General features: G+C 40.8%; 1 protein-coding gene across 2 annotated transcripts in view; it reads right to left on the reverse strand.

The window, feature by feature from the left end:
- The window catches only part of il1rapl2 (interleukin 1 receptor accessory protein-like 2), a 288,013-nt gene that overhangs the window by 70,550 nt on the left and 191,347 nt on the right, over window positions 1–26,116 (reverse strand). For both annotated transcript variants that reach the window (XM_061048776.1, XM_061048777.1), the window contains exons 4-5: window positions 25,165–25,351; window positions 24,921–25,074 (exon numbers count right to left, since the gene is read on the reverse strand). In XM_061048776.1, coding sequence (XP_060904759.1) covers window positions 24,921–25,074; window positions 25,165–25,351 — 341 coding nt within the window. The remainder of the gene's footprint in view (window positions 1–24,920; window positions 25,075–25,164; window positions 25,352–26,116) is intronic.

The following is a 26,116-nucleotide window of genomic DNA, read 5'->3' on the forward strand; positions in this document are numbered from 1 at the left end:
CACTGCCTTCCCTCCCACAGTGGGAGATTCAAAAGTGTCTCAACCAAACGTCTGATAAAAAATGCTTAAAATGTGTTGATTTATTCGTTGTTGCTTGAGTTTCCTTTTACCATGAGCTGTCTTACATGTCAGAAAATCCAAACTTGGATCTGATAAACTCTGAATACAAATCTGGATTCTCTCAGCAGATAAAAACACTGACTTTATGAACGGAGCATTTGAAACAAATACAAACTTTGACAGCAGAGAGCTCAACTAACTTTCACACCAAGTCATTAGATGGCAGTTATTTTTATAGGAAGTCCATCAGTCAGATATATTGTCAGTCACTCAGTCTGTTAAAAGGTTAATAGGCTGCACTAGCACATTTCTAGGCGTCAGACCACTCCAGGCACTTTACATTACAAGTCACATTCACCCCGGCCGTCACATACACATTCATACACTGATGTCTGATCTGCCAAGTGTGAAGCTGCCCATCAGGAACTATCTAATACATTACTACAGCCATGTCAATGCCTTCAAGAGCAATTTGGGGTTCAGTGTCTTGCCATGAGGACACTTTGGCGATGTGGACTGCAGGAGCTGGAAACATAACCATTAGAATATGACACACTATACCTTAGAGCAGTGGTTCTCAGATTTTTCAGAGTGCCACCGCAGAAAATATTTGGCTCTCCAAGTACCACCATTGTCTCCAACATTGAAATACAGTATAGTAGTGTAGGGCTATTTAGCTACATATTTACACAGGAGGACATTTTATTCCTGATATGCATATTATTGACCACACACCACGCACTGCGGCCTGAGCTCATTCTCTGTGCCACTCCAAAATGAATACAAATTTCCGTACTGTTTTGCGTCGTTTGTTGCTAGTGGGTGACTAAGTGTCACTGGCATTGTTAACACTTGTGCTGGGTTCACTGTCATTGACTTCATTTTCTGCTGTGATGCTCGACTAATCCGCCGCACTTTTCTTTCTAATATTTCCCGTTTGGAGCCACAAATGCAAACATTTTTAACTGTCATATTTGCTTACTCCGCTTGCAATCACAGCCTTGCTTGACAACCATTTGATGTGAACATCTTTAGAAAAAAATGTTTGTTTTAAATAACAAAGTCAGAGACTCGCAAAGTACCACAAGAGGGATCCTTCGTACCACGAGTGGAACTCCTACCACAGTTTGAGAATGAATGCCTTAGAGCTACAGAAAGTCAACAAACACTTAGTCTATAAGACAGTCCCTCATTCTCTCAGCTAGTCAGTCATTTACTGACATATACAATCAGCCAGTCCACTTAATGATTCTACGTTCATTATTCTACATGACTCTTCCCAGAAGTGTTAATCATGTTAATGTGTGAAATATAGAACAGTTAGGGACACTGACAAACGATAATCACAGACTCTGAAAACAAACCAGCCCAAGTTCAAATGTTTAAAAAATTGGACATTAATACAGAGAATTTGAAATGCACTTTTGTGCAAAATGTCATACACAATCATGATTTCCAACATAAATACTCAAAGACAGATGGTAATGCATTTTGTACTATGAGCATTACACAGCTAAAGAGCAGCAAATCACTGCTGGAAAACAGCCTCTAGATGACACACAAATAGGCACACACACACACACACACACACACACACACACACACACACACACACACACACACACACACACACACACACACACACACAGAAAGAGAGAGAGATGTGTCTTGCAGGGGGTATGAATTGGAAACAACTTGAGGCATTTTTTCTTCTCTCACTTAGTAGTAGCAACCCAAGGCGACACACACAGAGTCAAATACACACACTCGTATTTAGTAATGCCACCCAGGGCAAGACTTCTGCACAACATCTGTCCAACATTTATCTGCCCTGATGCAGCCTTTCGGCAAGAGATGGATTTGATGTAGGAGGCAGAGAGATAGAAAGAGGGGGATAATTCAGAAGGTGAAGCAACGAGGATGTAAAAAAGCGAAAAAAACAAAAAAAGTTGCCGAGAGGGTGAAGAGTGGAAGGAAGAGAAAGTTAAAAGGACGAAGATGAAATGATGAGATGTATGAAACAGAGAAGTTAGAAGGGGGGAATGGAGGAGTGTGATTGCACAGGAACACGGAGGTGAGAGGTTATACAAATGAAGAAATGGAGACAGAAAAGAGAGACAGGGAAATTAATGTGGTTGAGGTCGAGTCAAGAAACAGCCTTTTGCTGCCAGTTTGGATACAATTCTTTTTGAAACACAAATAATGAATTTCCTGCTCTACTAGTTTGGTTTCTGTTTCTGTCCAAACTGATGTGATTTCGGGACACATTACCCAGTATATGCTCTAAAAAGGCTTTACTTCTCCACTTGTAGTGTTTCTCATTATTTTTTTGAAAGTTTTGATAGGAGAGTTTAAGGTAACTCTACTTGAGGGATTTTGAAATAACTTATGAAAACTTCAAATCTGACACCCAGAAATAATTAGACTAGTTTTGAAGTCTGTGGTGCAGACAGTCACAACACTAAATCTCCTATCAACCGTCTCCTTTCTGCACAGCTTGTTTGGACAGACGGATTGTGGGATTGCTGGTAAACTGCCTGAGAGGAGATGACAGCTGTTCTCAAACTATGAAAGAGGACGACTTTTCCCGACTAGAGGATTATTAGTGTGTCTGTTTGTGTCTTAGTCCGTTGACACTTTATACCAGCAGATTTGCGTGTGAAGTTTTCCCCCTTTGGACTTTCTTTTGATAAAGTGGATATGGTGAAAAGTCTGTGTGAACAGGTTAAGCTACACATAAAGTTTTCCTGTATAGGCTCATACAATGTTCCAGAACAGAAACACACACAACTCATTACTGCACACGTATCTGATGGGAGTTATGGTTTTGTTTCAATTCAAATCCAGAAAGCTCTGTATTGTTTGGACCAGAGAAGGTAAGCGATTTTAAAACTAGCCTTACACAGCTGTTTTGCCCCTCGCTCCTCAGTTTGCCAAACAACAACAGATGTTGCAGCGATGGTTTCTACCAGACCTAAAAGCATTTTTCTATTAAGCTCCACGAGCAGAAACGTGGTCAAACTAGGATAAATATTGGAGATGCTTATAAAAAAATAGAGAGAGGTTAGACGCAGAAAGGTTTACAGACGGATGTTGAGCTGGCTAAACACTGAAGCTTCAGTGCCCGGGACAGGGCATGGTGTCAGAGGAGAAGCAACATTCAGCAAAGTATACAAACATACAGTGTTATAAAAAACTTTCTTTTAAGAGGCTGTTAGTTATGTGTACCTGTTGAGTGTACATCTGTTCCTGTACGTTGTTGAAGAAGTAACAAATGTGGTTTTCTTTAAATAAAAAGATGAGGGGTTAAGATGTAGAAAAAAGTAAAAAAAAAATGTGTCTGAATATGCACAAAAACCCCCTCTGATATAACTCCCTCTGTCTGGCCTTGACCTTTGAAGTCTGTTTTCTTATTCAGAATGACTAGTAAACCCAGGCCAGAGGCTCTGCTAGCCCTTTACATTAACACTTATTAATGCAACATATTTCTACTCTGACTTTAGCACACTCTTAAACACAAATGACACTCCATTTCCTCTCAGACTGTCTGAAAGGCCACTTCCTGAAATGTCAGATATGACACTGTGTGTGTGCTTGCATGAGTGTGTGTGTGTGTGTGTGTGTGACTACATTGTTACACACATTGAACTTTCTCTTGCATCTTCGCTTCAACATTTAATGTGTTTGTTTTGTAAATGAGTCGGAGAGATTGAAATAATAAATCTATTATAAACTTCTCTGTTTGAATCTCTTAGATGTGTTGCCATCTGGCATTTAAGAGCCAGCACTGTCTGCCTACTCTCTCATGGAATAATTTGCAAATGCCAAATTAACACGCGTTTGTTTGATGTCAGGTCTAAATTATGTCTTAATTTATTTTGATGATGGACTGGATGAACAGTAGCTTGATACTTCACTTAGGTGTCACTATCACCATAGAATCATATCATAAAAAAAGGAGGGCTAGTTGTGTAGCTTTTTTTCTTCTTCAGAAAGATTGGTCTGAGGAAGAGCTTTGGTTATCAGATACTTTGGGATGAAAATTAATTTCAATCCATCAGTTTGCATTTTTCAAGATATACCAAATAACATTGAAAGAAAAATGAAAAATGAAATCAATTTCAGATGAATACTTCAGTGTTTCCCACACATAGACGATACCTGGGCGGGCCGCTTAAGTATATTTCTGGCCGCACAAGTATATTTCTGATCTGATTTATTTTCTATTTATTCATAAAATTGCAACGCGCAAAACAGAGCGGGGGAGAGTCCAGGACTCACAAGAACCTCAGTGAGCGCAGCTCCGTGTAACATAACAAAACTCCTGTTTAAATGAAAATTCTCTCTCGACTCCTGCAGAGAGAGAGAGAGAGAGAGAGAGAGGGAGAGAGAGAGATAGGACGCAGCAAAACCAAGAGAGCAGAATCACATCAGCTTGAGAGAGAGAGAGAGAGAGAGAGACAGGGAGGGAGGGAGAGAGAATGTCCACTGTGTTAAGTTAGCTCTTGTTTTTCTGTGATGTCTCCTTATTAAGCTTGTGTAGGTCTTTGTTGTCGTTGACTTTGTTGATTTCTGAAATGCATAGTGTATAGAGTATAGGTTGATTATTTGAAACAATCAAAATAAAATATTAGTTTCTGCAGATGTCTGTTAATCATGAGTCTGGTTCTGCTCAAGGTTTCTGCCTCGTAAAGACAATTGTTCCTCTCCACTGTAGTGTGGCTTAGCGCTCATGATGGATTAATGTTGGGTCTTTGTAGATTAAATAACAAAGAGTGAGGTCTTTGACTTGCTCTTTTATAAAATGTGCTGAGGTAAAATTTCTTGCCGCCATACAAATGAAGATTGATAAATGATTGGTTGATACAAATATATCATGAATCTCATTTAAAATATATTTTCAGTGAGGACAGTATCCCCTCATTGCTCTAGTGATAGTGATAGGGTGGAAAAACCTGAAACCTGAAAACAATGCATTTGTGTTGACGGATGGTAAAAGAGGGGGACCATGGACAAATGTTTGGCCACAGCCACAGGGGTGTCGGTTGGTCATGGAGTAACCATGTTGGAATGCTGTCTAAGTATATTTAGTATAGTTTCATTAGTGCTGCTGAGCCAGAGCCTTCCTGAAGTCATACAGGGACAGGCCAAACGTCTAAATATAAAATCTTAACATTTTCACCCTAGCTGAAATAATGAGATTACACAGAGTATCCATTGGGGGGATGGATTTGGTCCTCTGTGGGCTCTTTGTTATTTTCACTTGTGTTCTGTAGTCTTTGTATAAAAGGAATGAAGGTTTTTTTTTGGCCTTTCAGCAACCAAAGACGCTCGAGTCTTATATCAGTTTCTTTGTCATGCCATATTAGCAAAATGTGCATTTATTCACACTGAAAATAGTGTCAAATTTTGATTGTTAGTGGTTCAACCCATTTGTTGTTTGGCAAAATGCTAAAACTACTGGCAGACATTAACAGTTTATGACCACAACACACTTAAAATTACTTTATAACTCAATGTTGCTGGTTCCAATTGGATTCTTGGAATCCAAGAGGCACACATAGACCAATATTACACACATGTACAAACAGCAACCTATTGACATTCACCTAATGGAGAGATGTCAGAGTGACGCTGTATACCACAAAAGAGCATCCAAGCAGTCGTGGGGTATGCTGCCTTGCTTAAGGTAAGTGAACTGGCACCTCTCCATCAACCAAACCCAATTCTATACTTTGGTTCTGACTTGGAATTGAACCAGTGGCCCAGTGGTTCCCTTCAGACCAGTGTCCTCATTCACAAAGTGTGGATAAGAGGAACGCGAGGAATACAAAGGAGAAATCCTTCCTGCATATTATGCTCTTTTGCAAAGCGTCTCGAGATAACACTTGTTATGAATTGGCGCTATACAAATAATGATTGATTGATTGATTGATCAGACTGAGCTACTACTGCCCTGTTTTGGATTCTTAAAGTAAAGCTTGAACATGGTAGATAACTTAAACGCTTTCCAGTGGCGGCTCTTAATATTTTCAAAATTGAGGTTTAAACCAGCAACTGTTTGACATTTAAATCAGTGTAATTACATTGAATAAATACTGTTGAAATGATCCTCCATCGACAACAGCAAATACTTTGGATGAGTCCACGAGTAAACAAATACAGAAACAAATCACATCACTGAGTCATGAATTCCAGTGTGCGGATAAAACATGCGCAGCTATAAAACCATTCTGCACCTTGAACCTTTAAAAATCTCATGTGCATATATTTCTGATGTTTCAGATAAACTGTTGAATCAGCCTGTGCTGTGTTTGTTGTGTTGCTCCTGAATGACTTTGCATATTGATGTTGATTGTGCTGACATTTTATTGATTAGATGTCAGAACTTCTCACTGTCTTTGTCTCGGACGATGATTGAAAACAACAAGAGGATGAGTGGAGAAACATCCACAGACACACACTTGCACTAATGGATAACACTCTTTCTCTATTTATTATCTGTCTCTTTGCTTCTCCTTTGCACTTTTGACTCAGTCTTTAACTGTCTTACACTAAAACTGTCTCATATTTTAGATCGTGTTGAAACTTTTTTGTTCTCTTATTCTTCTTGTTTTTTTTTGGCGTTTATTGGCTGTTTTAATTAACTTTTGTTCTCTATAATATGTTGCTGTACTCCCCATTGTTAGATACTTTTGGTAACATCTTCATGTTGAAATGTGCCGGACAAATAAACCTTGTCTAATTCAGCAGGATCATTCAAAGCAGTATCAATGCAATCTTTGAACAAATCAAGCAACTGGTAAGGAAACACTAATGGTATACGACGGATTTGTGTATCTTTAAATGTGTGCAGGGAAGCTAATTCTGTCAACTACGGTCACTGATAACAAATACATAAAATGTAATACAAAATCCCCCACAGCTTTGAGCAATAGTGTCATGCTGACAGATAGCTCTGCTAAGTTAGCTGCCCAGCTACCGGTACTGTTGCCAGGAGTGGGCACTGGACTTCAGACCACTTCAGAGAGATTGAAACTTGTCCGGCCCGTGGAAGGGGTTCTTCAATGGGAAAGTGTCATTGTATGATGCTAATGGGTATTAGCATTGAATTCAACCTGGACTCTGGGTTGGGAATTGGAGGGTCGCCGGTATACCAAGTCCGGAAATTGGTAAGGTAGCTGGAGAGGTGCCAGTCCACTTCCTGAGCACTGCTGAGGTGCCCTTGATCAAGGCAACGAACCCCAAAATTTCTCTGGAGCACTAGCTGTGGGCAGCCACCACACTCTGAGAACTCTCCATTAATGCATGTCCATAGGATCCTGTTTGTGCATGTGTGTGTATTTCGGCCTATGTTAGCATGTTACTTAAACAGAGTGTAAAACCGAATTTCCCCTCGCGGGATTAATAAAGTACAAATTACAAAAAATAAAAAACAAGTAACTAATCCATTCATACACATTCACACTCCGCAGATGAAGCAGCAGGAGAAACGTGGGGTTAAGTGTCTTGCTCAAGGACACATCATGTGGCTGCAGGAACTGGGGATCGAACCCCAGACCTACTAGTTGAGTTGACTACCAACTATACCATCTGAGCTACAGCAAGCGAGAAGAGAGAAGCCATAGCTCTGTCTTGATTTTGTCATTTATAAGGCTGACAAACCTCATCCTGAAAAAATAAAATAAACTACCCTCAACCTCATTTTCAAAATGTGCTGTGAGTCATGAAACAACCTGTTAAATAACAAGCAGTGGGGAGGTGGAACTGTAGATAGTAAATACAAAGACAGGGAAATGAGAGAGAACAGCATGGTCTGACTCATACATTGATCAACCAAATAACACTGGATGTGAAATCAGTGTGATTATATGAAATCAAAGGCTGGATTATTTCCAATCCCCTCAGTCTGTTTTATTCTACCAATGAGAATAAACACACTTGGCAAATGTCATCAGAAATGAGTCAAGATGTGTGAAGCATAAAAGCTGCTTTTTTCAATCTTATTTGGTGAGGTGGGGGGCTCACTTTTAGGCACTACTATGTGCCCAACTAAAATTGTTTTAGTCAAGGACTAGAGAAAAAAAGAATGACATCACTGCTTATTTGGATGTCAAGTAAGCAAATGTGCTAACTGAAATGTGCTAATTATCCTGCAAAAACAACACAACACAATGCAGGCCACAGGCAATGGCAGCTCGAGTAACTAAAGCCTCTGCTCTCTGCTGCTAAAAAGCAGTTTAAAAAAAGCAGGTATTTTGGTTTTCAGGATGGTGCTCAAGGGCGACATCTACTGGTTGAAATTGTTGCAAATTCCTCCTTTAAGAAGAGAAGCTTTTATTCTTTGTCAACAAACAAGTTAAATGGGATAAAATAAATGGTCTGAAACAGTTCCTATTTAGAAAAGTTTCAAGGTCAAACTTCTAAGGATGAAATAATGCTTGCTGGGTTTTTTAAAAGATGGTAGTTAATCTGTAATGAAGGTTAAATGCTGTTACTACATTCTTCAATTCATTGGGCAATTGCATCACAGATACTTACAAACAGAACACTTTACATTTTGAACCTGTACCAGGAAAATGGATATTCTGAATAAAAGCATCATGGAAAATAAAGACAGGTGTCTTCAATATAATTGGCCGAGATAGACACAGAGGTCCTCCTGTTTAGCACACTAAATAAGAACGTATTGATCTGCATTTTGTGTTTTGCAATTTACTCGCCATGGCAACATTCACAGATTTCTTGGGAGTTCAAGTTGACGAAAACCGAGATCACGTGGAAGAAGAATTTTTGGTCGAGGTGAATTATTTGAGATGAACATATCAGCAGTTAGACTTCCTGAGAAAAAGACTAAAAACAGAGATCCCTAATTTAGACATAGCTTTGTACCCTATCCGTACCATGATAGTCACAAGTGGAGAGCTTTCTCTGAACTTTCATTTGTAAGAAGCAAACTGAGGTGAGCTATGCAGCAAGAGAGATTGACCAATCTAAACCTTGTGCCCATCAAGGTTGGATTTTAAAGACATAACCGAGGAGTTTTCAGTGAAAGAGACGGGCTAAAAGCACAGCTGCTGCTAAGGGTAATACAATCACAGCTTCAAAAAGGTTTCTTTGTTTGATGATGTGGGGTTTTAATTAAAAAGACTGAGTTTTGAAAATTGGACACTTTTTGACTGATAGCTTTACTCCATCTGTGCTTTCATCTTGGTTTTTTTGTTGGTGACATCTTGAAGGGATGTTAAAGATTGTGTTTACTGATCAGGAGGGCAGCACATTTACTATCTGTGGCTGTCCATTGATGGGCTTCTAAATGTTATTGTCGCGTGCTGTGAAGAGAGGAATGGAATCTGAAAGTCTAATTATACAAGTGACAGATAAGTCTTTAAGGAAATGCCCTCCTCTGTAAATGAGGAATTAATGGTTTGATTTAGATTTTTCTGTAAACAACTATTGTCTAATAAAAGGTCCTACATTGATGTTAATTCATTTCTCCAGTAATATCATTCCAATTTCTCTACAACTTATTACAAGAAAAAGTAACAAAATGAAACTGTAGGTAATTGAGAGATGGAGACAGAAAATGAGAGAGAGGGGAGGTAGAGAAAAATAAAAAATAATGATACAAAGGTAACGAGAGGTACTTCTAATTGTCTGTAATTAATTGGCGGCTCATTAATCACATTCTCATCTAACCTAATGTCTTACTCTGCGGTTCCAGACAATGGGCAAGGAGGGGGTGTTGGGGTGAGATGTACTGTATGTGTGTGTGTAATGAGAAAACAGGGTGTTTGTGTTACAGCGCCTAATGAAATGGGTGGTTATCAAAGCAAACAGGCTTCATTAAGTCCAGCATAATGACCTGTGTCACATTTCATATCATCCTCACTCTGTCTCTCTCCACTCTCGTCCTGCGTCACTCTTTTATTTCCCGTCCCTTTTTTCTTTCACTTACCACAGACTTCTTCAAATAAAAAATAGACCGAATCTGAATCTCTACAAATGGAACATTTTCTGGAGAAGCAACACAAAAATCTAATATTCAAACAAAAACACCACCTTTACGGGGGATCTATGTAGTCAGAAATCATGTTCTGATGTCATAGGCTTGTCGTTTTTTGTTTTCATAGTTTGTGTTAATTTATCACAGAAAACTTGTCAGCCTTGTGTTTCTGAGGGGCGGCTGTGGCTCAGTTGGTAGAGTCAGTCGTCTCTCAACCGGAAGGTCAGGGGTTCGATTACCCAGCTCCTGCAGCAACATGTCTGATGCTTTCTTGGGCAAGACACTAAACCCTGAATTGTTCCCACTGCTCTGTCCCCGCAGTTGCATGTGAATGAATGGGATGAGTTACTTCTGATGGTCACTTTACTCAGCAGCCTCTACCATCAGTGTGTGAATGTGTAGGTGTGACCTGTGGTGCAAAAGAACTTTGAGTAGTCAGAAGACTAGAAAAGAACTATACAAGCTCAGGTCCATTTACCATTTACTTACCTTTACTAATCTGCAGTTGGCATGACTTTTAATATTCCTTGAGTGGGTATGTGGGTTTCTGTGTGAACTGCGTCACAGCGAGCAAAACAGTGAGCACAAAAAGCAGCAACCGCACACACATGAGAGAACACACACTCTCACTGCTCTGCTCACAAAGTTGAAATCTGCTCGCTCCAATCGACCTGACCTTTGACACAATAAGGGAAGATAACCTCAAAGGGAACTGGCCCGTTTATGATCGGTCTCTTTTCACGCCATAACCAACCTCCTTTCTAACGTTGATTGACAGCTTATTTCAACTATGAGGGCAGAATTGATTTGTGAACGTGTTTGTTCCCTGGTGTGTGTGCAGAGGCTGTCTGTTTATTCTCTATATGCAGGTGAAGCTCTTTGCCTTCTCTGTTTCATGCTTGCAGTTGCCTGAACAACCTCTTTGATTGGTGAATGAGCCTGAAAGAACTTGTGATGTGTGAGTGGTCACTATCTCAGTGTGAAATAATAAAAAAATGCTTGGACGACTAACAACATAAAGATGATGCCATAATTACACATCAGAATACTTAAGTGTTCAATAGCAATTACTGTAATTACTTACATGAACTGTAATGTAGGTCTTTGGTATGAAGAAATATGGCATGATGTGGTGCTGACCTCTTGACACCACATTATGTCATTGTAGCACATCATTTGTGCCACAGAAACATGTCAATGCAAAGGACATGTAGGAAAGGCTTTTCTTACACATGCTACATGCGGAAGTTTAAGGTATCAAACTACTTGGTCATGTTTAGAAAAGAGATCAAGCTTTGGGCCACAGGAGACACTCGTTCTTGATTTTGATTGAATCATGAAAGTGAAAGTGGGGCTTGCTAAGCTACACCGCAGCTTCACATTCACACGCATATGGCAGAGGCTTCTATGTAAAGTGACCATCAGAAGTAACTAATCCAGTACATCAACATTTATTCACATCCATACACTGCTTATGAAGAAGCACGGTTGGGGTTAAGTATCTTGCCCACATAGCCTATTGATCCTGATATACCAGCACTGCATTATGTGGTGCGAGGAGGTGGGGGTTATGTATATATATATATGAGCGGACGTAAAGTGAAGGAAGCCAAGGTTCCTCTCAGTACATCGCGGAGGAGGTTGTAAAAAATACTCATCAGTGTTTTTTTTTTACTTTAGTTAAGCACAAATCTGCAGATTCCTTTGTGTAGGATACTAGCATTTATCTATTAGCTCTAATGCCTTTCCCGTTCAGGTTGACAGGGGGCTGTGTGAACTGGGTTAGCTGTCATTGGGCGAGAGGTGGGGTACACCCTGGACTGTACGCCAGTCAATCACAGGACTGACATATACAGACTGACAACCAGCAATACTCACATCCACACCACAATTTAGAGTCAACAATTAACCTAAACAAGCAAGTCTTTGGACTGTGGGAGGAAGCCAGAGTTCCTGAGGAGAACCCGACAGGGGTTAGAAACCAGGAACCTCCTCGCCGAGAGGCAACAGCGATTACCTCTGCACAATCGTGCAGCCAGGATACACTACCAATCTAATCCAATTATAAAGTCACTCTAGTTAGCTTAGGCAAGAGGAGAAATGATCCCATTGGCTGTTGAAAACACAGGAAACAAGCAAAAACTAAAAATAAAGCACAGGTCAATTATTTTAGTGAATCACACAGGAAGGGATAAGGAAGACGGATCGGTAGGGAAAGAAATGACATTAAAAATCAAAGTAAAGGCAGAGAGAAGTGAATCCTCTGTAGGTCAGACTGTCCGGCAATATCAGGCCTGATGCACACAGTCACATTCACACACACACACACACACACACACACACACACACACACACACACACACACACACACACACACACACACACACACACACACACACACACACACACACACACACACACACACACACACACAGACGGACATACAGCAGGACACTCAGAGTGGAATAACACACACACACTCAAAGTGCCACAGAACACATGATGAATTTGTCTGGCTGAAGTGGAAATAACCTTTTCAGAAAGATCTCCCATCCTCTTTCTGTTGTTACAAAAATACAAATTACTCTCAGTCATATTATGTACGACAGGAAAGATATTCAGGTCACAGAAAGGTTACACTGGCATATTTTACAAGACATTTCTTTCATTTTGGTTTCTCTATTTATCTCTCTTCTCTGCCACCTTCCTGTTATTTATTTGGCATCTGCTACTTGCTGTCGTCTCTCGTAAACTTTCCCTTCACAGCTTGTCTTCTTCTACCTCTGCGCTGTATTTCAATGAAGTGAAACAAACCCAGGGGTGTCAGACACTGATCCTTCGTCGCCGACTTCTGTTTCAATGCTCCTGAAGCAAAGCACTTAACCTTTAATTGCTCGACTGTAGCTGTTCATTGACTAACTGTGGCTAGAACTGTGGTAAGCAAATTAATGTTTCAATGAACCCGTACACTCAGCAATCCTTCTGGGGAGGAATTAAAGGAAAGAAAATGCTTCGATAATCAGATAATTTAATTATTATCTCCTCAGTGACTTTTAATTATTGTGATAAAAATAAATGACTGTGTGGGAGTAGATGTTGTTAGGAGGCGGCGGGGGGGGGGACAGGAGAGTTGATCAGCTAGTGGGGAGGGGTCAGGCATTAGTAAGAGTTCTTCTATAGAGGCCTTGGGGAGGGTTTTAGAATGGGTCAGCCCCAAGGGGCCAGCACAAGAAAACAATGTCCAGGCTGCACTCCAGCCCCGTTTCCACCAAGCGATCCAGTTCAGTTCGGTTCAGGACGGTACACATTTATTGGTGTTTCCACTGTCAAAAGTTGGGAAGGGTACCAAAATAACTGATCCATATACCGTCCTACTTTTTTGGTACCATTCCAACGCTGAGGCTTTTTAGGTCAGAGTTAGAATCAGTTATATCTGAAGCATTTCTCTTGCCTGCTTCCATCACTGCAACACAACAATGTTGGTTTGCTGTTTGTCTGGCAATCTGAGGGGAGAGGGGACAAAACGGCCTTGTGGGGAGGCCTTCTCTGGTCAAAACAAATACTTCTTCACTTGCATGGGTCACAGAAGTGCTGGGAATGATGCTGAATGTGGGAATGAAAGGGGACAAAAGGGTAAGGTTTTTATTTATTGGAATTAATGCGAGAAGGGGTGCAGTTGAGGTGTGGTCCTGCTCCTGAAACTGCACTATAAAGCATAAGTTAGGACATAATAAAAGACAAACTATGACATTTTGAACCAGTTTATTTTCTGTGAGTTGGAGGGCCATGATGTGTCTTGTTTTCTGCAGGTCAGAGATAATATGCTCTGCATGAAGTACCCAGAATGAACAAAGTTGGTTTTATTGTCGCCGTTTGTCTAAACTCATGTGAAGCAATTAGAATAAGCACTCCAATGTTTTCTCCCTCACTGTTTTTTCAACTTTTTCATCATGTCTTCTTCTTCTTCTTTAGTTCTTCTTTCGTCCTTATTGTTGTTTTTCCTAGCTTGCCTCTTTCAGAGGTACTGATGTGTGAGAAACAGAAGGGTCTGCTTCTTAAGGTTTCCTAATGCAATTAACTTGACCACTGGGTCTTCAGTGTGAGTGTGTGTGTGTGTGTGTGTGTGTGTGTGTGTGTGTGTGTGTGTGTGTGTGTGTGTGTGTGTGTGTGTGTGTGTGTGTGTGGGTGGGTGTTTAGGCGCTAGGTAAAAAACGTGTTTGTGCCCTTTAGCCTCAATGGACAAATTAAAATAAAGAGACAGAGAGTTTGTGTGTATGTGTGTGTGCATACGTGTGTGTGTGTATGTAATGAACCTCCTGACTCCCTTATTTTCCAGACCAGTGGCTGAATCATGTCGAATCATGTTTCAAGTCGAAAAAAAAACAAAGGGTATCGAGGCACCTCAACAACACACACACGCGCCCACAGCTTCACAACTTAAGTGTAGAATGGAATCAAATGCAGATGCAAATTAAAGTTATCATCCCTTTTATATTGACACAATGTAAACAGACTTCCTCTTCCTCCCTGTTTAAGCCTGCTGACTGACAAACTTGACCAAAAGAAGAAACATAGGCCCCTTGACAGCTGAAACCAAACCCAACACTAACCTCCCTGATGTCTCAATCTCAACAGGACAAACACATGAAATGACAAAGCGTCAACGGCTCGTCGAGAGGCTTAAGACCAGCATCAGCTCCAGCTCTCAGGCTGTCGTTAGGTTGACTGAAAGTAAGGCTGAGACAGCATTTTCAAGCATGAGCCACTGATGAGCCCTCCAGAGCCCCCTGTTGTAACAGATGGCTGACGTCACTCAGGCTGGGTTCATTAATGTACAGTCTATGGGAATGACTTCTTCCACTGATGCTGGTCCGTGCTTGTCCCTGTTTCTGTAAAGTTTAAACTCTTCCAAAAGTACTCCAAAGCACAAAACGGCACTGATATAAAATGTACTCTGTTGGTGGAAATGAGACGGGGTAAGCTTTAACAATAAATCCAAATGTCAGTTTGACATCTGGTACTTTTGTATTTAAGGATGTGTAGTGCTTTGTATTGACGAGCAGTGGACTCAAATCACAACTCTCTGAGGATTGTCAATAAATGGCTCCATTGAGCAGAAAAAAAAAGTTTTTCTCCGGAGTTGACAAAAGTCAAAGATCAACATTTTGATTTACGGATGTGGATATTATCAACGCACAGTCATCTCCACATTGTAAAACAAGCTAACAGGCTCTGTTGAGAGAGAAAAGCGAGTGTCAGTGCCTTGTAGAGTCCCCTCCTTCCTTGTTCCTCGTCCATGTCTACGCAAGCGGCAGAGAGCAAAATAGACATGGGGTGTCGGGGTAAAAAAGTTTCCAATAGTAGACAATTGATTCAAGCGGCTTTTGACGCTGAAGCTTGTGTGCTGTTAGGACAGGCTGTTGTTAGCCTCCTCCTTCTTTCATCATGTTCTGCATCCAGCCCTCTGACGGTGGCTTTGACTCACAGGGAGAAGGACAGAGAACAGGAGGAGCATGAGCCCATTGCATTGGTATTGATTCTTAAAGGAGATCTTTTATGCTGCTCTGTATTTTAATACATACTTATAATGTTACGATGATGGATGTCCATACTTGACCTGGGCAAAGTTCAAATCAGCATAGATTAAGATCGAAGGCTAAAGAGTTATCCCTAATTATAGAAGCGTGGTTGATTGACTGACAGGTGGGCTCACTGTAGCTGTTTGGCTGAAGACCCCCCCTCAGCTCCTCGACTTGGGCTGTGTCTAGGTTCATTAAAAGTTATTTAGAGATTCCGATATGGTGACCACCTTCATTTGGCTGAAAGACTTCAGAAATCAATCTGTAAAAGTTACTGAGACTACGTCCATGTTTTTTTATTCTAACATTCATTTATCTGCATTACCGGAGAAGAACTCCCTGCATTTTAATGCGTCGACCTTTGAAGAAATATAACTGTGTGTCCCGAGCCAAAAAAAGCATGTTGGTTTGGGGTTGCAATCCTGGATGATAAAAGCTTCGTTGGCATCATGCATCTTTAAAATGTTGCAGTGAATAACATCTTAGTTCTTTTAAATAAATTAACCCTCCCTCTCAAAAACCCCAAAACAACACCAACATATTCTCTTCTTAATCCTGTTTCCTCTTACCCTCTGTCTCACTGTATGTGTGTTTCTTACTCTTTCAGTGAGTGTGCGGGTGTGTGTGTGTGTGTGTTTGTAGTAACCTCATCAAGCCTCTGTCTTTTGAGAACAGAGGCAATTTCACAATGAATTAGGTGGTGATGCTCTAACTAGGTCATGGGCCCTTAACACATGCACAAAAACACAAACAAACACACACACACACACTCAGAAATACACACAGAAACTATACACAGTGTGTCAAATTGAGGAACAGCAAGAGACCGACAGATTGAGCAGGATGTAAAGGGAGTAAGAGTTTAGGAGAGACTAAGGGAACAATGCGAAACATCAAAAGGAAAAGACCGAGAGAAGACAAAAAACTGGAGGCAAACGTAGAGATAGACAGAGAGTGATAGAAGGAAAGATTACACAGAGGGAGGGAGAGAAACAAAAAAAACAGAGCTAGAGGTGGAGAGAGGAGCAGTAACAGATGTAGACAGAAGGAGAGAGGAGAGAGGAGAGGAGAATTTTAAAATATGTTTTAATTCGTCCTGCATCCTAGATGTGTGTGCGTAAAACTGTCATGCAGGGGACGTGATGTTGAATTTGGCTCAGTGTTATTCCAATGAGGTTACAAATATTTTGCAACACAGCAAATCCCCTCTCCTCCATTGTCTCTCCCCCTCTCTGTCTCTGTCTGTCCCTCTTCCTGTCTTTTTTTTCTCCCCTAAAACACAGACACAAATACACACCGTAACAGAAATCCTCAGCAGAGTTAAATTTAGCCTGAATGCTGTGTGCTTTGCTAACACAAATTTTACTTGGAAATGCCTCTGAAATATGGATGAGACTTTATTGAAAAATGGCTACGGGTGGAAAGGGACTGGGGGAAAATAGGGAAACATGGGGGTAGAAGATGGGTGGTAAAGAGAACATGAAGATTAGATTATGACGTCATCCACTTTAAGTCTCAACACAGGGATGTAAATGGGATCAGACCAGAGGTTTTTCATAGACCTGAAGGGAAGACTAGCACTGGGTTGCACCAGCTTTGCATATCTTCAAAGGTACCCTGGTTTAAAAAAAACCCTGCACTTCCTCAAGTGTCCACTCTAGGCTGGAAGGAGGTTATTTGTAGCCGTTAGTCTCTTTAGTGAGAATTAGACACCAGAGGGACACAGCAACAAACACTGCATCAAATTATGCTTTTCACTGATTGGTCACATGAAGGTAAAGTATCATGTCTGCAAGATTATTTTGGTTAGTTTGGACGTCACCAGAGACTCAACCAGAGACTGTAAATATTAATGGACAAAGCCTGAGTGACGTCAGCCATCTGTTACAGCAGGAGGCTCATCAGCAGCAGCCGCCATGTTGGAAATCCTGTCTCAGTCTAACTTTCAGTCAAACCTAACGACAGACTGAGAGCTGGAGCTGAGGCGGGTTGACTCTTGACAAACCGTTACATCGCGCCCACCTGTCAGTCATGTCAGCTACGTGCCTGACTATGGATAACACGTATCATTCATGAAATCAAAACGGAGCCGTTTAAAAAAAAATTCACCCCGATTACAGTGTGTGCCCATGAAGACAATAACGTATCAGACCTATTTAGTTATTTGTACCAGGCTGTAAACATGTTAATCTATGCTGTAAAAACTGGCTTTTTGGTCTGTGGTGTATATGCAATGACTTCAAGCGGATCCTCCACAAACTGCAGGATTTTACACTTCAGCAATGGATTCATTTTCGAGACTGGAGGTTGCCGCTTGGTTTCAACAGGTTTTAGTGTTGACTGTGCACCCAAACTTAAGACACATTAAGCTGGTGCAAAAGGCAACTAATGAAGTCGGTGGTTTAATGAAGACCCTGACACTTGGCAAATATCGTACTAGAGGAGTCCAACATGTGCCAAGGCCGGACATGAGAAGTCAGAGTTGAATGTGTTTCAATCTTCACTAAAAAGGCTACTATAGCCTTATTCAAACTGCCATTTCAAGACAGGATATTTAGGCTCCTGTTAAACTTTGCCATCAACATGGGGGGAGGAAGAGATCTACCCTCTTTACCGTCTTTGGTGGAAGTAACAGAGGTGTTAAATAGGCGAGACGGTTTCAGTGGAGGCAGCGCGGGGAGTGCATCTCTGACTGTTTGTCAATGTCGGGCTCTTGCTGTGCTTTGCTTCCCAACACCCAAACCCATGTGAATTCACAGACTGGGATACCAATATTACGAATCAATATGAATGTAGAAGATAACGAGAGACTGACCGAGCAAGAAGCCGCACTGGACTGAATACTGGACAGACTCTTACACGCTGGCGAGAGCTTCGGGACACAGTAGGCACTGAGCTTGCTATGTTGCTGTTGGACGGTTGCCAACTTGTTACTATGTTGCCTGTGGTATTATGATCTGTCTCATGGCTAATAGGAAAGCAACAATCCAGTGGCAGAGTGTCCATCACTGCAGAGATTATTCAGAACAGATATAAAGCTAGGTTGTATCGTTATCGTTGTCATCGAAGTCATCTAACCCAAGTTATGTCTCAGGCGGATTTTGACACGTGTATTCAAAAGGTGAAAGCAGAAAACCACAATCTGCACTGTCTTACTTTAGACCTACACAGGTCTCCCTCAACTTCTACTTCAACAAGCTCAAACTCAGCAGAATACTTAAAAGGTGCCATTTTTTGATACAAAACTTTAAATATGAGGTTGTGTCGTGTTCCCTACTGTTGAAAATGACAACAAATTCCTGTCACAAAGTATTTTAAAGATGAATAAATGGGGACAAATATCATTCAAATCATTAGACAGGCCTTCAGTGATATCCCTGATTCCTTTTTATCAACCATTTCCTAACCCACATTCCTGAGATTTAGACAAGAACACACACAAATACGCACACACGCACACGCACATGCACACACATAAAACGTCAGATACATTATAATCCTGGTCATATTTTAATATACAGGCTTGCAGGGCAAATAATGCACACGGACACACACAAAAATGCACATTCATGAACACACAGACACACAAACGTACACACACGCACACAGTAGGTAGCAGATAGCTCCTGAAGGCAGCTCAGGGCTCATGGAGTTCTTCACTGTGGGATTTGAAGGATTTGAAAATAAGATTAAAAAGTTCAGTCAGTCTCTTTTTCACTGTCTGCCAGTCAGTCTGAAAATGAAAATAAGATCAACAGTATTCTTGGATATCCGACGCTCATTTCTGATGATTCTTACCTAGGTGCATTTTTTCGTTAAAAACTTGAATTGTGTGACTCTGGTACCACATGTCTGTAAACCATGCCAAAATCAAACTGCCAAAACAAAAACGTTTGTGAACACTTGACTCGTTGACATCCATCCACCCCATCTATTATCTATAGCGCTTTTTCTGTTCAGGGTCGCGTGGGGCTGGAGCTGATCCCAGCTGTCATTGGGCGAGAGGCATCACGCATTCAGCTGCTTCATAAGCTCTGATATAGAATGAACGTGGCCCAAGGTTGATCCTATCGAGATCACACATCTCTTTTTCAACGTGGGACCTGACCAAGAATAGCAGCAACTTACTTTAAAAAACAAAAACATGGGGCGCTGGTGGCGCGGTTAGTGCGCTTTCCCCATGTATGGATGCTATAATAGCCAAGCGGACGGACCAGATCTGACCTGTGGCTCCTTTCCCACACGTCAACCCCCACTCTCTCTCTCCCTGGTTTCCGACTCTATCAACCGTCCTGTCTCTAAAATAAACGCATAAAAAGTCCAAAATAATTTTTTTTAAAAAAGCACTCAAACACATAGAGTACACATTTCAGAATGAGACAGATAATTTCAAAATCATCAGCTGAAACCTTTGCGAGCAGAAAGTTTGGATTCAAGACTTTTCACTAAGGTTTTAAAATTATTCAGACTAACTAAGTGTTGCAGACTGCAGGTTGTGCAGAATGTGCAAAAATCCTAATAGCCTTCTTCCCCAACTAAGTTCTAACTTTGGGAACAACAAATTGAAAAATGTCCGACGGTTTGAACATCCTGCATTTGTTCAAATGGTTATCAAGTTCTAAACTTCTTTCAAAATCTTTATGAACACTTATTGGCCCAGCTGAGGTGTCTTCATGAGGCTTGTGTGTTACACTTTGCTCGTGTTATTTCACATGGTTATAATAGTAGTGTAAGTCCATCATTTATTGTATTTGTCTAGCTTCAATTTGTTTTTTCACAAAATAGTAAGTTTTTTCCTCTTTATTTGCAGAGATTCTTCTCTCTGCATTTGTTCCGACCCACATCAGATGCCCCTCCACTGACCCTCTGCTATCTCTTCTCTAGCTTGATCCGATCAGCAGACCATGCATGTGCTTCATTTGTTCGTGTATGTGTTCATTTGTATATGTTAATGTGTGTGTGTGTCTGTGTGTAAGTATTTGTGAGTTTGCTGTCTTATCTATTCTGGGGCCATTCTCCCCCAGGCTACAGCAGTAATACTATATGACTTTAGTCTGTGATTACCAGACGTATCACACAGCATTATGAACAACTGTCTTAGTGTGTGCGCACACACATTAAAGCGTAACACAAAAAGAAAAGGAACCACTAAGAGACCAACCAGCAGCAGACAGAAACACCGGGTCTCTGAATAATTGATAACAATGAAAGTACTGTAGTACTGTAGTTTATGTTAGACTTGTTAAGTGGGGTGAGTCAGGTTTCATAAAGCTGGCAATGCAAAGCTTCTCTCACTTCTCTTTCCTCTGTACTTGTAGTAATGGGTGTTGTCAGTAATCCTTAGTCAGAATTTATAAAGAGCAGCATTATTGCAAACAATAACTGAGGATGATGTTAGCAGCATGTGTAACAATGGGTAATTAGCTTAATTAATTAGTAATTAACTAAGATTTCAGACATTGTGATACTGGGGAAATAATGTTTTTAGGTCTTCAAGGGATTGTTCATTAATATTCAATTTTTCTGGCTTTATTGAAGAGGGAAGCCAAGGCCAAAAGCAATTCAACCTGGTCCACAAGACACTGGTAGGATGTCTCAGGGCTCTGGAAAACTAAGTTTGCATGGTCGATATAGCAAGCACTGACAATTTAATTGATTCATCTGGGGCTCCTGTGGCTCAGGAGGTACAGCTGGTTGTCCACTAATTAAAAGATTGGTGGATGGATCTCTGGCTGCTCCAGTTCCAATGTCAAAATGTCCCTGGCTTACATACTGGAGCCCAATCTCTCCTGAAGGCTGTGCCATCAGTTTCTGAATCTGAGTGTATGCTGAATGTGTTGTCAAGACAAGATGCCAGCAGAGATGACTGTTCTATCCATTCCATTGTATATAGGATAATTCTCATGCTGGTTGAAATAGTAGTCGGGTGCTGGACACATTCAGACAAATGGCCAGTCACACTCACACCTGTGGGCCCTCTCCTACTTTGGACTATAGGAAGAGTGAGAGTTGAACGAGGGAATCCACACATGCATGAACATTTTTTATTTTTTTATTTTGAATACTTTATTCATCCCTGAGGGTAATTCTGGTTTACACTCTGTTGTTGAGAGACATGTTTCTCACACACATAGGCCGGAGTCACACTCATGCACAAACAGGACCTGTGGACATGCATTAGTGGAGAGATGTCAGAGTGAGGCTGCTACACACTGCAACGCAGGGAGCGCACCAGAGCCTTGCTCAAGGGCACCTCGGTAGTACTCGGGAAGTGCCCTGCCACCTCTCCAGTTACCAGAACAACTTCCATATTTTGGTCTGCACCGGTTCTTGAACCAGCGACCCTCCTGTTCCCAACCCAAGTACCTACAGTACAGACTGAGCTACTGCCCCCACTCCGATGTAAACGAACTCTGAGTTGACCGTAGTCATGACGAACGGGCAAAACAGACCTGATGAGCTAAAGTATCCAGGTATCATTTACATTCTGTTTTTATCACAGCAGGAAATACAGCAACAGTATGACAGCTTTCAGTGGCAGTTCCGGCTTCCCTATGTAGCCATCTTTGACGTAACATCCGGCATTTCCATAGCAAGAACAACAAATAATATAACATAGGTTTCGTCAATTTATATGAATTTAGATATTTTAGTGCAAAAATCTAATCGATATGTCTCTGTATGTTTCGGAATTACAAAATGAAAATTATTTCATAAAACTGTTCCACTAATATACTGCTAAAATTGTTAACACAAAAAACTACCTTCATTGACACTCTGTTGTAGACACGGGGCTGCTGTGCATCTCAACCAGAGCAGCACAGCAAGTGTAAATTGAAAAAGATCCAGACTGTAATCCTTTGAATTCAAAATGTAAGAGATATGGAGCATTAAATGCAAGACAGCGTACTCTGAAAGAATATTGTTCAAAGCGTATCCACTTTCACTCAATGCTGCTTATCCTGGCACATCACATTATATCAGACTATGAAATCACTCAATGTGTGCTTTCAAATGTGTGCCTATGTGAGGGCAAGCATGGGCAAACAGGGAGACAGCAGCCCCCCTCTCCACACATACATTAACACAATACAAAAGTACAGATGGAAGTCTGCTTGAGAAGAGCAGATGTTACTGCCAAGTCTAAGCTTTGGTCCAAGCCACCGACGCTTGAAAGGATGCATTTTTAATCTACAAATAACACAAACAAAACGACACGTTAATGGTGAGAGGAATGTAAAGTACTAGTTTGTTTTAGGTCAGATCTGTATTGTGCATTCAGAGAAACTTTAAAAGCTCTGTGGTGATGATGAATGATGTATTGCTGAGTCTGGGCATCTGTCAAAGTAATGGATGCTCTGGAGTCAGAAATGTATTGCATGTTAAACAAGGTGGTAAATGGTAAATAGACTTAAGCTTGTATATTGCTTTTCTAGTCTTCTGACTACTCAAAGCCACAGCCGCCCCTGTGGCTCAGTATACATTTTCCTGCTGTAGATTAAGTCCACTGATGGTTGTCTACTCTGACTGTCATAAGGAATATACAATCACTACAATCAAAAAAACAGGATTAATGTTGTCAGTGTCACACAGGTGATAGATCTCAATCATTTTTACCTGGATGGTCCCATGGAATCCATTCTATCCAATTCCAATCCATTCTGCCATGATGTAATGCTGATGACGTCAACCACACCTGATTATATAATCGTTGGCGATAACCATCGAGATTAATCTTTGTGATATCAGCAAACTTGATTGCTTCAGTGCTTGACTGCTATGTTGACAAATCCAAACCTGTCACTGATGGATACAAATTCCTGAGTTTTATTCTGCATCCATTTTTTTCAATGACATGCAATACTTTGCAGCAGAAAGAATTGTCTGCCTGTTTATGCAGGACATTAAACATTAAACTAGGCAGCTTACTGACAACTATCAGATCACATGTATTTGGACACTACATTCGGTCCAACCATGACAACCTTGCATCGTGTCAATGAATATTTCCTGCAAGTAGTATTTGACATTCAACCTAATTTGATGCTAGACCAACCAGCCACTTACTTGCAGCCTTTAAATCTGTTTCCCCTTCTCACACTGTATTTTTTACTTCCAAAGAACTTATCCAATATCTTTGTCTAAAACATTTACAATACAAAGGCATGACTTAATGTTAATGACTTGTTATGAGTTAGTTGTGGCTCTCTCAGGAGTCTGTTTCCGAGAAGCAGTTTCAGTTACTGTTGGTGGGATTGAAGAGGAAAACGTGGATGTATATGTCCTTGACAAATTTACTGACTTTTACCTAGGTAAAAGTTAAATCCCTGTTTTTTTCAAGCCCTCTCTGTCCCATCAACATAACTATCTGTCAAGCATGCACCTATCTGCTGTTGATAGGTAGCATTAAAAGGCCTGACTTGAATGGTCAAATCTTCACACATGATAGCAGCATTATTATAATGCCATTTTGCAAAAAGGAGAAACAGTGTTTTGGGTGTTGATGGCATTTAAATATCAAATTTAAGTCCATCAAAGCATGGAACATTTATTTTCTCCAAGTCATTTAGGGTGGGCTGTTTCACTGTTGAATGAGCCCAAGCCCCACCCATACTGCCACAGCTGCACTTGACTCAGTGCCCGTATCCAGTAAAGCTAGAGATCATTCAGTTCATGATCAAAACAAACACTTTGATAAACGTGTCTTAATCAGTTAAGTTAGCTAGTAGGAACTAAATGCCCAGAGTTTTGGGTTCCCGTGTCTGCAAAAACTGAAACTTTCTGCACTCTGCACAAACATACCCCAGGCACTGAGCATTCATTCAAAAAGTCTAAAGCCAATGGGAGCAAAATCTTGCCCTTGTGAGAATTCTCTGATTGAGAGCTGCAAACAAAAAGTCAGGCTGCATTAGTAAGAGAGCTGGAAGCATAAAAGCTGATGGCGAGGAGATAAAAAAGTCTGATCACTGAGAAAGAAGGAAAGGGAACTGTTAAGACAAGAACACATTTGATGGGCTTTACAAAAAAAGTAAAAGAACAATAGTTTGCTGACATAATTGTTCTTCCTCAATATAGATTTTCTTTTCAGGGTTATTGCTTCAGCAGTTTTTTCCATAACTTCATTTATTGATGTTGGCCGTACTGCTCTTTCAAAATGTGATGCATCAAACAAATTTAGTTTCCCTAAAGACATACCTTAAAAAAATGTTCATATACTTCCTTTTTGGAACAATCCCTCCATACATTTCTCCATTCATCCAAGAACTATGTCTTACCTGTTACTTTAAGTTCTGTTGTCCGCCGCACCAATCTAGATCCATACTGCAACTCACAGGTGTAGTTTCCCCCATCACCCTCTTCCACCTCAGGAATCCAGATGTGTGTAGTGTTAATTGTTATGGAGCTTCTCCACTCTACCCGCTCACACTCCTGACAGGAGGCACAGACAGATCACGTTTTAACAGATTACACAACACTTTGGTATGGCACTCAATTGGTGTGTTTGTGTGTGTATCTTACCTTATACCACGTCATCTGTGGCTGCTTGTACGGAGCCAAATAGTCTTCTATATCAGGACAGGTGATCATCTTGCTATGGGTTATCTCAGCTTTCTCCAGGTGGCGGATGTTGCTGCTGAAGCACTTTCCCTCATCACTCTCCTCCACTGTCATCGACATGGACACTTTCATGCAGTATGTTGAGTTCCTGGACAGATTAAAACAACACAGTGTTATAATAAATTGATATCGTAACCTTCTTTTATAAACTTGCACACACTTTTAATACTTTGCAGTATGCAGAGTTCCTGAGCAAGAGGCTTCAGAAGTGGAAACTAAAACGTCAAAACATTCTGCATTTGTTATTGAGGTCCATTGCCTCAAATTAATTCTAGTGAATTTGTTTAAGCAAGTTTAACACTTTTTATTTATCAAACTAGAGCATATTTTGACAGTGACAGTGAGTAATGGCTCCATTTGCTCAACACTGGCACTTGATGTGATAAAGTGTAAGAGCTAGGGCTGTTCCTAGACAACTAATGTCCCAGTCTGTTAAACAGAACTAATCTAAAGGATAAGAAAACACAAGTTTATAAAAGTTGTCTGGAAGTTGTGTAATTTGGTTTGCAGAGTTTGGCTACCGTTAGCAGTGCTAGCACCGCCAACCTTCTGTCCTTCTTGCAGGTAAACATCCACATGTCTGTGCTAATGCGGCTATACATTGCACAGGTCAATATGACAGTTTAACCTGACAGAGCCTACATAATGTCTATTGTAATTTTCTAAATCAAAACACGGTGCTTGTTTGCATCAGGGTCGTAGAGCTAGAGGAGTGCAGGCCCATTCATTGGAGCTACAGCCAGTCTATGGGTTTAACCTCGGCAAGTACCGGGTGTTTGTTTTGGAGTTTGAGCATTACATTTGGCCCGACTAGTAATTCTAGTGCCAATTAGCGAGTGTGATGACATTTAAC

Source organism: Labrus mixtus, chromosome 10 (genome assembly GCF_963584025.1).
Source record: "Labrus mixtus chromosome 10, fLabMix1.1, whole genome shotgun sequence".
Lineage (NCBI taxonomy): Eukaryota > Metazoa > Chordata > Actinopteri > Labriformes > Labridae > Labrus > Labrus mixtus.